The sequence below is a fragment of the Trifolium pratense genome, linkage group LG7 (genome assembly GCF_020283565.1).
Source record: "Trifolium pratense cultivar HEN17-A07 linkage group LG7, ARS_RC_1.1, whole genome shotgun sequence".
NCBI lineage: Eukaryota > Viridiplantae > Streptophyta > Magnoliopsida > Fabales > Fabaceae > Trifolium > Trifolium pratense.
In genome coordinates, this window is record NC_060065.1 from 51,720,254 (window position 1) to 51,737,157 (window position 16,904).

The 16,904-nt window shown below is 32.9% G+C and overlaps 3 protein-coding genes across 3 annotated transcripts; 2 read left to right on the forward strand and 1 right to left on the reverse strand.

Annotated features, from left to right (window-relative positions):
- Window positions 1-4,934: 4,934 nt before the first annotated feature.
- Window positions 4,935-6,245, forward strand: LOC123894732 (signaling peptide TAXIMIN 2-like). The gene is made up of 2 exons (XM_045944797.1): window positions 4,935-5,166; window positions 6,014-6,245. Exons 1-2 carry the CDS (start codon window positions 5,057-5,059, stop codon window positions 6,135-6,137), a joined length of 234 nt encoding a protein of 77 aa, XP_045800753.1. The 5' UTR covers window positions 4,935-5,056; the 3' UTR covers window positions 6,138-6,245.
- Window positions 6,246-8,886: 2,641 nt separating this feature from the next.
- Window positions 8,887-9,559, reverse strand: LOC123896601. Its single transcript, XM_045946972.1, has 2 exons — window positions 9,160-9,559; window positions 8,887-9,044 (listed from the first exon to the last, which is right to left on the reverse strand). The coding sequence occupies exons 1-2, from the start codon at window positions 9,557-9,559 to the stop codon at window positions 8,887-8,889; spliced, it is 558 nt and encodes a 185-aa protein (XP_045802928.1).
- A 1,913-nt stretch (window positions 9,560-11,472) lies between these two features.
- On the forward strand, window positions 11,473-14,581 carry LOC123894733 (dnaJ homolog subfamily B member 13-like). The gene is made up of 3 exons (XM_045944798.1): window positions 11,473-11,883; window positions 12,068-12,525; window positions 14,009-14,581. Exons 1-3 carry the CDS (start codon window positions 11,719-11,721, stop codon window positions 14,445-14,447), a joined length of 1,062 nt encoding a protein of 353 aa, XP_045800754.1. The 5' UTR covers window positions 11,473-11,718; the 3' UTR covers window positions 14,448-14,581.
- Window positions 14,582-16,904: the final 2,323 nt, after the last annotated feature.

The window sequence follows — 16,904 nt, forward strand, 5'->3', positions numbered from 1 at the left end:
TCATTTCTTGTTTTTGTGTAAAACTACCATAAGTATGAGTAATTCATTTCTATATAATATATGTTAGGATTATATGTAATTAACTATCAATATCTTGAATAACTTCTAATCTGTAAATTATATATTCTTGTTATTTACGATATTGATGTTTTATTCTCATTCTTAATGCTTTTTTGAATTGGCAACTTATGAAAATGATTTTTCGATTTAGCTAGTGCTTGAAAAAAGACTTTTTAAATATTGGTCTAGAATAATTCATATGTGGATAATTGTTTCTAGGAGTAAAACTAGATTTATTTACGAGTTTAATTGTTGTGCACCGTCGGTGTAAAAGTTTTTTACACATACATCCAATGACACGTTGCCACATCACTTAATGAATGTGACACATCATGTGTTTTTAATTACCATACATGATGTGTCGTTATATTATTAGATGAATGTGCAAAATAATTTTACACTGATCACGGTGCATATAAATTAAATTCTTTATTTACAGCTGTCAAAAATAGATTGGGTTGATACGCCGACCCATTAGTCCACAATTTTGAACAGGTCATGCCTAAAAAAAACTAGAATTTTTTTTTATCCCAACATTTAACTCTTTACCCCTACAAACAAACTAATATTCTCATTTTACCCCTTTTAAAAAAGTTAAAAAATGAATTTTGAACATTTAGCCACAGTTTAACCGTGGCTAAACCGAATATTTGTTGTAACACTTGGTAATAAGTGTAAACCGAAAGAGTTGAAAAGAGTTCCGATAAGCTTTAGCCACGGTTTAACCGTGGCAAAACTTAGAATCAGGCAAAAAAAAAAACTTATTAATGAGATCGATTAGTATTATTATTACACTCCTTTTTTCCTTCCCAATAATTTTAGGAACTCTAAGATCTACTAATTTAATATTTTGCTCTCAATTGTTGCTTTCCATGAATTTAGATACAGAGTATTGGAACCAATGTTTTAAAAATCGGACCGGACATCGAACCGGCGAGGGCATTGGGTCACTAGGTCATTGAAATATTGACTCCAAGATTTTGATTAACATGGTTTTAGACAAGTTCAAGTTTAGTGGATCGATTCCCACGTTGGTGCGGCGCATTCGCAAACTTTTGACCTTGGACTGGCAAGTCCAATTTCATCATACTTGGAGAGAGGGCAATCGGTGTGCTGACTAGATGACTAATTTTATCTTTTCTCTGGACTCTTATAATTGTACTATGATGGAGTCTTCGCCAAGTGAGCTTCAAAAACTTCTTTTTGATGATATGTCTGGGCTTCCATGCCTAGGAATGTTCAGATAATTTCTTAGTTTTTTGTTGGGCCATTGACCCTCTTTTGTAAGAAAAAAAAAAGGAAAAAATTGGAATCCAAACACGAGTGGGGGAGGGAATCCACGGAGAGAATTGGAAAATTTGGTGGGTGGAGGAAAATATTTGATGGGTGGGGGGAAAATAATAATATTTTTAAATTGAATAAAAATCTATACAATATAAAGAAAATTATATAAAAATCAAAATAATATATAACATTAATTTTTATGTTTGCTACTAATACAAAATTATTTCACGCTGTAATTCACAAACTATAACCACAATTTAAAATTATGAGTGTGATTTTAACTCCACTCTTAACATTGGGACTAATGATTTTAACTCCACTAATAAGATACTTGCAAATTACTCCTTCCGACATTAATTATAAGTAAATATCATTTTTTTGGATATATTGAATAACTAATTCAACTATTAATTATAAGTAAAGAGAGGGCAATCGGTGTGCTGACTGGATGACTAATTTTAGCTTTTCTCTGGACTCTTATAATTGTACTATGATGGAGTCTCCGCCTAGTGAGCTTCAAAAACTTCTTTTTGATGACATGTCTGAGACTTCCATGCCTAGGAATGTTCGAATAGTTTCTTAGTTTTCTGTTGGACCATTGACCGTCTTTTGTACCAATAAAAAAGGAAAAAATTGGGATCCAAACACGAGTGGGGGAGGGAATCCACGGAGAGAATTGGAAACTTTGGTGGGTGGAGGAAAATATTTGATGTGTGGGGCGAAAATAATAATATTTTTAAATTGAATAAAAATCTATACAATATAAAGAAAATTATATAAAAATCAAAATAATATATAACATTAATTTTTATGTTTGCTACTAATACAAAATTATTTCACGCTGTAATTCACAAACTATAACCACAATTTAAAATTATGAGTGTGATTTTAACTCCACTCTTAACATTGGGACTAATGATTTTAACTCCACTAACAAGATACTTGGAAATTACTCCTTCCGATATTAATTATAAGCAAATATCATTTTTTGGATACATTGAATAACTAATAAACTAGATACATTAGTTATTCAATTTATCTAAAAAGTGACATTTGAATATAATTAAGGCCAGAAGGAGTATTCAGCAATACACCTCTATTAATTAGCACTTTATGAGGCTTGAAGTCTTCAAGTATATCTTAATATATATCGATGAACTCGATACTCAACTCATCTAAAAGAAATCTTTAAATAATATCAATTGTCAATAAATACTCTCGTAGCAATTGAAGAGATGATCCTCTTCCATGTACTTTATATGCAGTGCAATCTAGAACTTTCATTTTTATTACATTTATAATTTTAATTTTTTTAAAAAACATGGATGGCTGTGGTGTAACAGTGAAAAATTCACGGGAGAGAATTCATTCCAGCCTTACCCATAAAAAAATGTACTATTAAATATCTACTCTGGAACTGCTGAAATATACTCCCTAATTATATTCTTTTTATAAGATTTGACCCTTATAAATTTAAATTCAGAAATGCAGTTAGTTATTGCAGCAAAATCTAATTTCTGAGAGGGGCATATTGTACTCTGTAGCATATTGGATCTATCTATGTGATCTGGAAATGATATTTGAAGACCTGGCTGGCCCAGAAGCATGACAAGATATATATGGAGATGAACATTTTGTCTAATATGTATGGAAGTATTCTATGCAAGTTTTGTGGCGACAAGTGTTTTGTTTGGATATTCGATTTGGATCTTATATTGTTTTTGTATATGTATACATGTAAATAAATCTATATAAATATGTGTATACAAGAATAGTGATATAGTATAATAGTGGCACACACCCATATGTAGTCAATTTTTATTTTTGAAAGGATGTGGTCAAGTTCTTTGATGATATTTGCTTACACTTTACACTAAAAAAAACACGAACTATCCCTAAACTTAGCCAGATAATAACATGTCATTTTGTCTATAAAATACCATTTAAAAATTTCATTTTTGACACACGAAATCGATCAAACTAGTATCATTTATTTGTTCGTCTTTCATCTAATTTATAATGAATATCGAGAGTTATAACTTAGAGAAATGTTATTTCAACACAATATTCTAACAAAAATACAACAAAGTTTCACTTTATGTTTTTTTTAATATTTTTTGCATGAGTTTAATTGTTGTGCACCGTCGGTGTAAATTATTTTTACACATACATCCAATGACGCGTTGCCACGTCATTTAATGAATGTGACAAATCATGTGTTTTTAATGACCATACATGATGTGTCGATTTTTTATTGGACGCATGTGCAAAATAACTTTACACCGACGGTGCATATAAATTAAATTCTTTTTGCATATCTCGAAAATTATGCTGTGAGTGAAGAAAGGTTGTGTCGTATTTTTGTCCGGTCTTTTTGTGTTCATATAACACTACTCAGGGTGCAATTAGTTTCCTATACATAACTAGCAAGATTAAACCAATAATCAGTTCTCATATGGAAGGGATCGATATATTTGGGCCCAAAAATACGGGCATTGGGCTTGGTAAGTCTGTCCAATATGAAGATTTTCAACTTTCAATACTCTTTAAATACAGCTTTACTAAATCATTCAAAATAATCAAAAGTTTTACACATGAAATTTCTGAATTTCAGAACTTTTTTGCAAGTTATACAATTACGAAAATGGATTGTCTTGCGTGACAATCTCACCAAGAGAATAAAGTTTGGATTCACATCTCTATTTTTTTTAATTATTGAAAGACATTTTAAATATTAATGAAAGACTAAGATTTGAGAGGATCCTCTATTGACTAGAGAGGATCTGATCCTTACAATTACATAGATAAACTAAGATGCTCATAAATAAAAATTAACTTTTGAACGAAATTTCTAAAATAAAGACTTTTGTCTGATTATGAAAGCGTACATTTGTAGAAAAACTATTATATATTTTTTTTTTTGTCAAGTAGCCCGGTGACTAGAAAATTCACCTTAAAGGTGAATAAGTGGAGTGTCCCGGGTTCGAACTCAGGCTCCTGCACATATAATGCGATGTCCCTACCAACTGAGCTAAGCTCACTGAGACAAACTATTATATTATTTGAATGAGTTAAGTACTTAGATATCTTAAATATTTGAAATTGAATTCCTTCAAATATTGTGGCAATAATAATCAATCAATTTTTTGACAAAAAAAAAAACTTTGTAAAAGACAGAAAATTGTTCAAAGCACAACTTGACCTTTTAAGCAATACTAGTCCTTATACGATGATGGGATTTGGATCATAGGATTTTGCATACTAAAAAGAATAAGAGAAAAAACTCAAGAAGAAAATTCTTTATTAAAAAATGAAGTCAATTTTCAACTTGGTGATTGAAGTTGAAGTAGTAATAGAAGACGGCCAGCAAAGCATTATGCTTGATGAATCATAGAAGGAAGTTTCCGGACAGTGAAGTACCAAAACTAACCTCCCAACAACGCATAAATTATGAGATTTGCAAGGGTATTTTTGTCTTTAAAATGAATAATAGTGGACGCTACTCGTAATTTCTATCTTAATTACAATTAAAAAAGTCGCGTTGCCGGTTACGGTTGTTGTATTCAACTTGTATATAAATGGAAAAAATCAACACAACACGTTTAATTAATCGCTTATATAAATAAACCCCTTAACTTCTCCACTTACCCCTCCTCGTTCTTCTTCACGTTCACAAAGACAAATTAATTAACGAATATTTCAGAAAGAGAATATGGAAGATGAAGGTTGTGAATGCAAGCCATTGGGTTTCTTGCTTGGATTACCTTTTGCTCTTTTGGCTTTGATTTTATCTCTTGTTGGTGCAGTTATCTGGATTTTTGGGTATGTAATTTCTCTCTATTTTTCTAGTTTTTTCCCCTTCAATTTTATTATGAGTTGATGATCAATATGTCATTTTATAAATAATGTATAGTGGCAGATCTAGCTTAGTACAATTTTTTGTTATAGTATTATGTACGAATCAAATTCAATGTTTTAAAGTTTATAACACTCGCACACTCTGCACACAAACTATTTGCGTCAGACCTTTGTAGTGATTAGTTCAATTGATGTCGTACAACGTATCGACTTTACATTTTATCCACACATTCAATTTTTAAAAGTTAAAATATTGTTTTTTCTAATAAATGTTCTTAGTATACAAGTTAGTCGGGGTGGATCCCTTTTAGGACCAGAGAGGGTCATGCTTCGTCCAATATATATATATATATATTATATGTGTGATGCAATGGTTAAGAAATATTATTTTATAGAATGTGATGTGAGTGTAATTTTTTGCTTTAGTCTCCATTTTTTTTAAAAAATATTATAATACTATTGTAAAAATAGCAGTTTCAAACCTTAATTTTGTGAACAAAATTGAAATGAACAAACTACTACACCATTAATAATACATTATATATATTATGGTGGAAAAATATATATGTATATTAAGAACATGATGCTCCTTACTTTTGTTTTTTTTATGATTTTTGGTAGGTGTGGGCATGATTTGGTTATGGAGGAAAACCGAACTGAGTTGAATCAAACTGTTTTTAAAATTCATAGTAACTGAACTGAATTGAACTGTTTATTTTTCAAACCGAACCAAACCAAACTGTTAAATTGGTTCGGGTTTTTGGTTTGTGAATGTGAATTGTAGATTTAATGGGAATTATATATTATGCAGGTCTATATTGAGTTGTTTGTGCCCATGTTGCATTTGCTGCACTGGATTGGCAAATTTGGCTGTGGGTCTTGTGAAGCTTCCAGTTCGGGTTCTTAAATGGTTCACTCGCCAAATTCCTTGCTAGATCATTCATTATCCATCCATCCCTTTTTTTTGTAGCCTTTTTTCTTCTATGACTGTGCTTATTTGTATGATTAAATTGGTTTAATTATGAGTATTTCATTTTTTTTTTCTTTCGTGTTCTTATATAAATATGCACATATTAATAATTTATCTTATTTATTTATAACAAAATGAATTATTTGGAAGAGAGGCACATGTGAAGTGTTTGAAATATTTCATTAGAACTAAAAAAATTAAGTTTGGTAAATTTAAAGTTTAATGAGGATTGGGGATTTTGATTTTGGAGTATAGCGAATATTGAAACAAACAAAATACATAGATTCATTTAATTTTTAGGTGTATTTGAGTGTATTTTATTATAAATTAGTGAAAAAGATGACGAACTAGCTTATAGTTTATTTTGATAAGTCAATTCAATTAGTTTATCATTTTTATTTTCATAATTTTATCTACGCCTGATGGATAATTTTCGCAAGTGAACGAATTACCACGTAGTAATAAAAATATCGATCCACAGGGATTGTGTGATTAAACTAGTCGAATAATGTTCATAAACATGATGCAAAGAATACACATAAATTGGGGGTTTAGTTTGAAAGATGTGCTTGTACGAAAATGTTGAGAAATCAATTGATTAAGAATGAGGTTGGATCGTCGACAATTCCCTAAACACTAGTATTCACATGCAATTCAATTGTATCGTAATGAATCACTCGAATGTTACAACTAGATCAACAATATGGTGAATCGCAATCTCTTGTCAAAATCCACCCTATCCTCTACCGATACTTCTCCAATCTCTTGGATGGAAGCTACCGGTAGCGGAGTATTTGAAAACGCGTTGATCGTATGCTACATTCTATGTTTCAATCTCTCGACCGGAAACACTCAAATGCACAATGAATTCAGTTCTGATTTCAACTCATACTCTCGTACATAATTAAAATCTAAGTTCATTGCAAGATTGATCAGAAATTGTAAAGCATTAAGGATAGAATTTCATTGAATAACATTCATAAAAGAGAGATTCAGTACAGATACAATTGATTACATGAAATACATTGGTTTAGTTCCTCATCATGATCCAACCTCAATGGAGGTCTAGCCTCTCATCGTGAAGTAGCTCGATTCTTGCTCCAACTTCAAGGATTCCACTCCCATGATGTTGAATGCTTCCAATCTAGCCACCTTTAGCCTCTGCAACGCAGGATCAGCCTTCAATCGTGCCTGGAAAACAATTCCCGAGATCAAGATCAGATTCCTCTAATTTTTTTCCACCCCCAAACAGAATTATGCAGAAAGTATATATACAGAAGGCAACCACGCCGCGCGCCAGATCTATCACGCCGCGCGTGGTTGCAACTCCATCAACTACGCCGCGCGTGGTAACAGAATCACGCGGCGCGTGATCAAGTCAGAGAGCAATCTTCTTCTTCAGCAAAGCTTCACGCCGCGCGTGGTAAGGCATCACGCGGCGCGTGATCAGAGTCAAAATCTGGGCTCTCTGTGAGCTCCATCACGCGGCGCGTGATGGCCTACGCCCCCAGCGTAGTGAAAATCCTCCATTTCCTGCAATTTTTCCTGTTTTCTTGCAAATCAAGTAATCAAGCTAATGGTTAGATTTCTCTTATATTTATTGCTAAAAACCTACTAAAATGTATCTAATGTTGCTAAAATAGGCATGGATTAGATAGTGTGACGATTTGTCATCAACGCCATCTTACTGGAAACAAATAAAATGATAATTAAACATTTTTTTTACGTCATTTCGTTTAAAGTGAAGGAATTGTGCCATATTCTAATGAAGAGAAAACTTGAGGGACCTTAGATCACTTACAAAAGTAATTACATTTACCTCACACCAAGAGCACTAGTGGGACTCGAGTGTAAGACCTTTTGGATCAAAGACATGTCTTTTTACTATTAGACTAAACCTTCGAAAGTATGTCATTTCAATTTAAAAGTTAATTCGATTGCTAATTTTATCAATTACAAATTCAACACCCAACTTATTTGTTATATAAACTATAAGTTAATAAATTATTTGTTGTAAGTTCAACCGTAGTAAGCTAATTTATCCGCTAAGAAATCAAAATTGTTAAAATATGAGATACTATTAAAATAAAGATGTACATTTCGGTAACTAACTTACATTTTTTTTAGGCAAGCAAACTTAAGGCATTTCATTAATAATAATAGTAACAAATACATGTAGGAATAACATCAAAAGTATTGCGAGAAACGTGGGATAAGGCTGCTCGTGCTAGAGCATGGGCACTACCATTTACTTGTCGCCTAGGCCTAGTAAACACAACTACAAAGTTGTTATGATTTTGAAGTACATTCTTGCAATCAAGGATAATAGAGCTATATTCCGATCGATTCATGTTGTTGATGTTGACATCATCTACCACCATTTTACGATCAAGTTCAACAATCACATCTTGATAGCCTTTATGTTCAATCCATTGGAGGCCTTGTAAGAGACCACAAGCTTCAGCTTCAGCACATTAGTCATTGCACTTATAAAATGGCCATTCTCATCGTGCACACAAGCTCCCATACTCACCTTCCCATCAGCTGTAGACATTGCCGCGCGCATCAATGTTGCATTTACAATAACCACGAGGAGGAGCAGTCCACTCTGCCGTGCCGATTTGCTGCTGTTCTGGTACGGCATCTGCTGCACTTTGTCTTGCCATATGCCATGCGCGTAACATACCTTGGGCACGATGCACTACCTGGTCCGGTCACTCATCCTTGTTCTCCCAAAGCTTCAAGTTCCTCATCTTCCATATGCTCCAAGAAGTCATTGCAAAATTAATAAGTTGAGAGGAATTCAATTCTTTCCAAAGTCTAATGAACACTTCATGAAAACTTTCAGCAAAGTCCATTAGCTTCTCAAGGGCTAGCCACAACACAGAAACAGATGCCAATTGTACTCGGTATAAGATATTGACACACAACACAATTTTCTTGACAATCAACTCCCTTGCTAGATAATCTTTGTCTATTTGGCAAACAATTCCTTCCTAGGCGCCACATGAAGTGTTTGACCTTCGGAGGAATAGGGCGGTTCCACAATTTATTCCAATCTCCTTCCACCTTCCGTTCATCTCTATTAATTAAAACATCCACACAAACTCGATATGCACTTTTAACTGAGTAAAGCCCTTTCTTATCAAATCTCCATATAATATCATCTTTTCTAGCCATGCTCACAAGTGGTATCTTCAGAATTTCTTCAACATCTCTCACATTGAAGTTGCTTCGGATGACAGCTTCATTCCAAACTCCCTGTTGCATGTCAATTAGCGCATGAACCCTTTGCATTAGTAAGGTCTGAGTTGTTGGGGTTGTTATAATAGGGATTAAGCTCATTCCTAAGCCATGGAGTGTTCCATATTGGTATGTCGGTACCATCACCTATTTTCCAACGCTAGCCTTCTTTCAACAATATACGAGAAGACCAAATGCTACGCCACACGTAGCTAGAATTATGTCCCAAAGACGCTCCTAGAAAGTCCCCACTAGAGAAGTATTTAGCTTTGAAATTTCTAGAAACCCTAGCATTTGGATTGGTTAGAAAATTCCAACCTTGTTTTTCCAACATTGCTAAATTAAAGCTACGGATATGATGGAAACCCATGCCACCCTATTCTTTCCTCATAGTTGGGTACCAATATTTTTGTACACAAAATTTAATGTCATATCTTATTTTCATATTAATTATTAAAATAATTTAAATTTTAAATCAATTTTGCCTAAAGGGTACCGATACTCAAAATTGTAAGTTGAATATCTAATATTCACCGGAATAAATCGGTGAGACGTAAATGATCCCTTGAAGAATTGGGAAGTATTTTATTGCTTATATAACCAATTTTTATTAATTGTGTAAACTATCCACAATATTTTAAGAGTAGTTTAGAGAAAAACTAAATAATTGATAACACCCGAGGGGATTGATATTATTAAATTACTAGTATAACTTACCCGTGCTATCGCCCGGGTTAATGTTCTATGAAAAATATAGATCATTTTTTTTCACACATAAAAAATATGGATTATTAAAATTTTAATATTGTGATTTTTTTAATTATTTGTAAAATTAATTTTATATTTAATGTAATAGTTTATTTAAATATGATAAAAGATCCAAATTTTGGAGATTTTAAGGAGAAATGACATAATGGAGAGTGATACTCCACTCCCCGTTCCCAACTCACATGTTCATATATTTGTTCTTTTATTTTCATAAAAAAAGGTCATTATGCAAAAACTAATCTAACGGTTAATATATTTGTTCTTAATCGTCATCTCTCTCCTTTAGACATTATGCAAAAAGGCCACATTGGATTAGTAAAAATTAAAGTTCATAAGAAAGTGACACGTAGATTTGTTTCCTTAAGAAAAAACTCTTAAACATATAAATAATAGATAATAGATAACGAAAATATTTACTAATAAAAATTTAAACGCCATACATAAAGTGTTTAAAATATTTAGTTAATAATTTTTATAAAAATTATTTCTTTTGAACATTTAAATGTATTCATGTTAAAAAAAAATAGAATAAGATGTCAAAATATTTCCTAAAATATTTCTAGCAAAGACATTGGTGACAATATTTGCTATTTTTTTATGGATTCAAATTTTCATTGACCATCTTAATGGTCTCTTAATTATTGCGTGGCAATTTTAATGACAATATTTCACTCTTCTTTTTCCTTTTATGAGTTCATATTTGCTTTGACTAATGTGTTTATTGACAAAATATGAATATCACGAAAATATTTACTAATAAAAAAACAAAGACACGTTTGCATGAGTTTGTTGCTACTCCTCTGATCACTCGTATAAAAACAGTACGTAAAAAAAAAATATTTGGGAATGGAACGTTCCATATATCCTTGCTTTAAGAAATAATTAAAAAAAATTATCTGATGTAACGATGATTTCTATGTTCCAAAAGAGACTACACCCACCAAAACTATATTAATAGGATAAAATAATTACAATAAAATAGGGAGATTAAACATAACCCTCTCAAAATGAATAGAACATATAACTTGACACAAATGAAGTTTGTTATTAACAAAGCTATTACATAAAAACCGTGTTCTATATTATTTTTTTTTACTCAAGTAATTTCAACATCCTCTCGATCATAGTTGCGGGGATCGAACCGTGTTCCTCCTACTTCTACTAAGTACAACGTCAATCACCAATAGACCAAACGGCCATCCGGCCATCGTAATAATATTACAGTATTATTATTATTATTATTTTTGGAGCAAATATTATTTTTTATTTAGATATGATTTTAGACTTTTAGTTGGGATATTAGATGCTTATATATAAGCAATACTAGTGCTCCTCAGGTAAAATCGTGTGAAGCTAAAAACCCAACAACAACATTGAGTATAAATTTCTAGAACTTTCCTTTCTTTTCTCATTCTGAAACCATCCAAAAATTCACCGAACAAACGAACGCCGCAGAAAACGAAGAAGACGAAAAAGGGTTACAAGAAAGTTCAGAAAAACTGACGAAGAGAAAGAGAGAAGATCAACAACCTAACATGGGTGTTGACTATTACAAGCTTTTACAGGTTGATAGGAACGCTAAAGATGATGACTTGAAGAAAGCTTACAGAAAACTTGCCATGAAATGGCATCCAGATAAAAACCCTAATAACAAGAAAGAAGCTGAAGCCAAATTCAAGCAAATCTCAGAAGCTTATGATGTAAGTGTATTATTATAATATCATAAATCATAGTTTTTTTTAATGTTTTTAGTGGATCTTAGATGAAATTATTAATTAAAGATTCAATTTTTATTCTTGGGTTATGCTTAAAGATTCAATTTTTATTTCTGGGTTATGCTTAAAGATTGATTTTTATTTCTGGGTTATGTTTATTTTGTGTTAGGTTTTGAGTGATTCTCAGAAGAGAGCTGTTTATGATCAATATGGTGAAGATGGGTTAAAGGGTCAAATGCCACCACCACCTGAAGCTTCTGCTAGTGGTGGTGGAAATACTTACTATACTCATGCTGATTATCCGCATCGGTTCAGTCCTCGGAATCCTGATGATATTTTTGCTGAGTTTTTTGGTGTTTCAAGTCCCTTTAGTGGTATGATGGGAGGAATGGGAAGAGGTGGTGGTGGTGGAATGGGAGGAAGGTTTCCTAATGACCAGTTTGCTGAGGGAATATTTAGATCCTTTAGGGATGGAGGAGGAAGTGGAGGCTCTGTGAATCAAGGTCCTCCTCCCCCTCCTCGTAAGGCGCCTCCTATTGAGAACAAATTGCATTGCACTCTTGAGGATATATATAAAGGGACTACTAAGAAGATGAAGATCACCAGAGAAGTTTTTGATGCTAATGGGTGAGTTGTTGTTTTTACTTGCCTAGTTCTTTTTTCAATGCTGTGTTTATTTGAAGTAGTTTAATTTCAGTTTGGTACATAGTGTAGCATTAGTACTACTAAGATTCATAGGTTTGAACAAAAGTGCAAACACTTGTGGATTAACTTGAGAAATAGACTGATTGGTTTTATAGCTTGGCTGATTAGCAGTTTTGATTTGATTCATAAATGGTTATTCTTTGTGTATTGTTAGAACAACAACCGGTAACAAAAGAGAAATAGAAAATGAAAATCTCTAACAATGAGCATGACCGTTTATTTATGTAGTTCCGCACAGTGTGCCTATGTCTGCGACTATATAGCATCTGTAGTTCCGTATTATTACTTGAATGAATTAGAGTTTTCAATTTTACAAGCCATATATATAAAACTCGCTACACTCGCTCGGCTCCCCCGCTGCCCCTTGCCCGAGTATGTCTATAAGCCATACTCAACATGTTTGATTTTGCAGTGAGTATTTTGCAGATTGTAATGTATCATTCATTTATCTATGTTTTTGTTGATTCATCTATCTTGCTGAGAATATGCTGGTAGACGTTGTAGTTGTAGTTCGGGTTGATGCAATGTTTGTGGTGCCATTTGTGTGGCATTTTTCTTTTTGTTGAAAGATGAAAAAACTACCTAGAAGTTATAGTATGCTTTGATTGATACTGCCGTTGAACATTCCTCTTGATACATTGTGAAATACTGATGCTTCGAATTAAATTGAATCAAAATTTTAATCACCTAAGTTAGGTTTGCCTTGAGTTTTTCCTAACAGACCAATTTTTTGTTAGGGTTTACTCTCATCAAAAGTATTGCTCAGTTGTATATGCGCGATATGAAGCTATAGTTCTGTTGTTATAAATCAGTAACTATTGTTATTCTAAGTAATGAATTAAATAAACTTTAACATTTTAATCATTAAGTGTTATTTATTGCCAGTAGGTAGCTGCTTTGAAAATTGCTCTTTCAAGAACTTGTGGTTTAATAACCATGTCGTAATGTTACACTATAGATATGATTATACATGGCACTTTTGGGATCTAAGTAATACTCAAATTGTGATGTTTGTTAATGCTCATTCGCATCACAAAAATTGTGGATCACATTGTGCATTTGTTATAAAGTTTGTGTGTCTGGTTTTTGAGATTATGCTAGTCCTATTTAGCCTATGAATGTAGAAGTCTTCTTCCACAGACAAACATATTGATGAAGTATGACGCTATGATGGTTTATCCTTCTCTTGTGTAATGTTGCAATGACTTGGTGTTTGTTAAGTGGAATCAATAAATGTTGTTTTTCTAGCATTATAGATTTTCTCTGTTAGTCTAGAATTCAAGATAAGCGGTGAATATCTGAAATTTATGCATGATATCTCTCATTATGGAATTATTAAGGCCTCTTGATGTACAATTCCCTAATCCCTATTGATGACTTTTGTTTCATTTCCTTCTCGGTGCAGCAAAACCATGAATTTGGATGAGATCTTGACGATTAATATCAAACCTGGCTGGAAGAAGGGTACAAAGATCACCTTTCCCGAGAAGGGAAACGAACATCCTAATACTATACCTGCAGACATTGTTTTCATTGTCGAGGAAAAGCCACACAGTGTCTTCACTCGTGAAGGAAATGATCTGATTGTTACTCAGAAGATCACCCTTGCAGAAGCCTTAACTGGTTGTACAGTGAATCTCACTACCCTTGATGGTAGAAACTTGACTGTAGTGATCAACAATGTTGCTCATCCTGAGTATGAGGAGATTGTTCCAAGAGAAGGAATGCCGCTCCCAAAGGATCCAACAAAGAAGGGAAACTTGAGGATAAAGTTTGACATCAAATTCCCAACTCGGCTCACTGCAGAACAGAAGGCGGGAATGAAGAAACTCTTGGCTGCATAAAGTAAGATATTAATTGTGGCACAACTTTTGGGGCTAGTTTACATGAACAAAATGTATATTAGATTACCATAATCTTTGACAGGAGGCTATTGGGAAATTTGGTTATTTTTAATATAGAATATTATTATTACTCAGTATAGTGGTCTAATTTTTTGGTTGTGATATTTTGGTCTATTTTATGGTCGGTTTTGACAATGAGCTAAATTTGAGTTTTATTTATCATATTGGTATGTTCATTAAGATTTTGGGTACATGCTGAACAATATTCAAATTTATGGGATGGGCTCTCACATCATTCATGTTTTATGTATGAGAGCTTTTTTCATCTCCACAATTCTTAAAAACCGCTGCATCTGTGGATTGGTAAGTTCGGATGGGAAAAAACACAGTTTTTGTCTAGATTTACCTATCCAGATGCAAGAAAAAACACAGTTTTTTCGCCCGGTTGTGGTTTTTCAATAAATGAGTGAAGGGTTATATTTAGCTTAGCTATGGTGCAGAAGTATTCATCGAAGTCTAGCACGGTTCAAGACTTCTTTTCTCCATTCAATCAAAATACTCCATATGATGTTATGTTATCATGTACAGGCAGTACAACCGATATTATATTATTGATTCTAGATCTAGAGGGAGCTGTAGATGCATCTATGGTATAGGATATTATGATGGTATTAGTTGTATATGACTGATACAACGAAACTCTTTTCATGTATTTGTGCATGAAATAACTGGTCTATGCAAGCTTTTGTAAGGATTTTTTCAGCCATACAAACTTCTTACAAGCAAGCTTCAATAATATTAATGAAGAACAACACTGATACGTCACATGAATGTTTCCCTACAAATTCAATTGAATATTTTCAAGAATCAATCTTGAGCCACATTTGAGTCTATGTATTCCACAAGTACAAACATATTCCCAAAAACTTCAATCTAACCGTACCACAACGATAAATCTGAATTTATCTTCACTTAGCCATTGGATGGAAATCTACTAGTTATACCAATGGAACATCAAACTACCGACCACAAATGTATGAGGATATCTTGTTATAAAGATAATATTGTTTTAAGCATATGGTAGCATGATATCTAATCTAGAATGTTAAAAATCTGACCAATGTCGAGCAACAAACTGTCAAGGTTGAAGTTGGTGGTAGTCTATCTGCAAATACTTCAACGCTCAAGTTAATATGAGAACGTGAAATAAAAGTTTTTTAGGAATATAATAATTGCATACCTTAAAGTGTTGAAGGAGAACACCTTATATTGGAGTGACGATGGAGCTGCTAAGACATTGATGGGTGGCCATTATGAGATGCTGCCCAGTCAAGCGTCAGCGCCATTTAATTCCGTGAAGGCGTCACGCTTCTTAAAAGAATCTGAGGACAACCGTTATTATTTTGGAGGAGGCGATCCATTGTTCGGATGAAAGTTCCTTTGTTAAGCTTTTATACGTGAGGGACTGAGTCGACAAGACGAGCATGAGTATATCTTAGTCCCGTCAAGAACAATATCAAATACATATAATATTTCAAAACAGAGGCGTCTTTCAAATCCTAAAGTAGATTAACATAAAAAACACACTAACAATTCAACTTAATTACTGTGTTTTTTTCAACATACCTTTTGGAATAATGCAACTAACATTTCGGAATTTGTTGGTAATGTTGATCGTGAATGATTCATGAACAATAATAATAATTCATTGTAAATTAATCTAGAGTAATCTTTTTAGGTGCAACTAAATTCAAAATTAGTTGTCCCACCATCACACAAGCTCATAGCATTTTTCAACGGTAGTGTCCTATCCATTATAGTAGTATTATGCATGTGTGAAGATTTTGACATTTTGTCACAAGAATCCTATTTTTGTTTTCAGTTTTTTTTCTCCATGATTAAGTTTTTTTGGGTAAAGTAAATTCCATTTAAGACGTATCAGGCACTAGATCTTAAGTATCACATACAACTAGAATTTTGAATGTATTAATTTTGTACCCTTTTTGAATGTAATACACTTTTAGAATCAATCTTAAATGGAATCAAACATATATAAATTATGAATTGGATTAGACGCAGTTACTCGTCGTAGTTGTCCGATCGAAAACTGACGGTTGAGATTGTTTATAGTGGTTTTTGTTCATGCGTAATATAAACCGTCCGATTTAAAATCAATGGTTGTGATAAATAAAACTGTGTGAAACTGTTGTATCAGTAATGAATCTTGATTCCACTTCCACAAATCATAACATACACATTCTTTAGACTAAGAAACAAAAGTAGTCCCATAATTATAAGGCCAAAAATTCAAAAAGGCAAGTAGAAAGGTGTATAATTTAGCAGTAGTTTTCTGGTATTAAGACAACCCTTGAAAGGTCCTACACATACAAAGGTTTCAAAGCTGTCTTTATACATTCAAAGGTTTCTAGCTAGTGTAGAGTTCATACTGATGATAAG

Excerpts from the sequence above, each read along its gene's own strand:
- LOC123894733 (XM_045944798.1), top strand. The coding sequence starts at position 11,719 with ATGGGTGTTGACTATTACAAGCTTTTACAGGTTGATAGGAACGCTAAA. Across the intron at positions 11,884-12,067 it reads AAATCTCAGAAGCTTATGAT|GTTTTGAGTGATTCTCAGAA; the intron begins GTAAGTGTATTA and ends ATTTTGTGTTAG. Across the intron at positions 12,526-14,008 it reads GAAGTTTTTGATGCTAATGG|CAAAACCATGAATTTGGATG; the intron begins GTGAGTTGTTGT and ends TTCTCGGTGCAG.
- LOC123894732 (XM_045944797.1), top strand. The coding sequence starts at position 5,057 with ATGGAAGATGAAGGTTGTGAATGCAAGCCATTGGGTTTCTTGCTTGGA. Across the intron at positions 5,167-6,013 it reads GCAGTTATCTGGATTTTTGG|GTCTATATTGAGTTGTTTGT; the intron begins GTATGTAATTTC and ends TATATTATGCAG.
- LOC123896601 (XM_045946972.1), bottom strand. The coding sequence starts at position 9,559 with ATGGTACCGACATACCAATATGGAACACTCCATGGCTTAGGAATGAGC. Across the intron at positions 9,045-9,159 it reads GTGGCGCCTAGGAAGGAATT|CCCTTGAGAAGCTAATGGAC; the intron begins GTTTGCCAAATA and ends TGTTGTGGCTAG.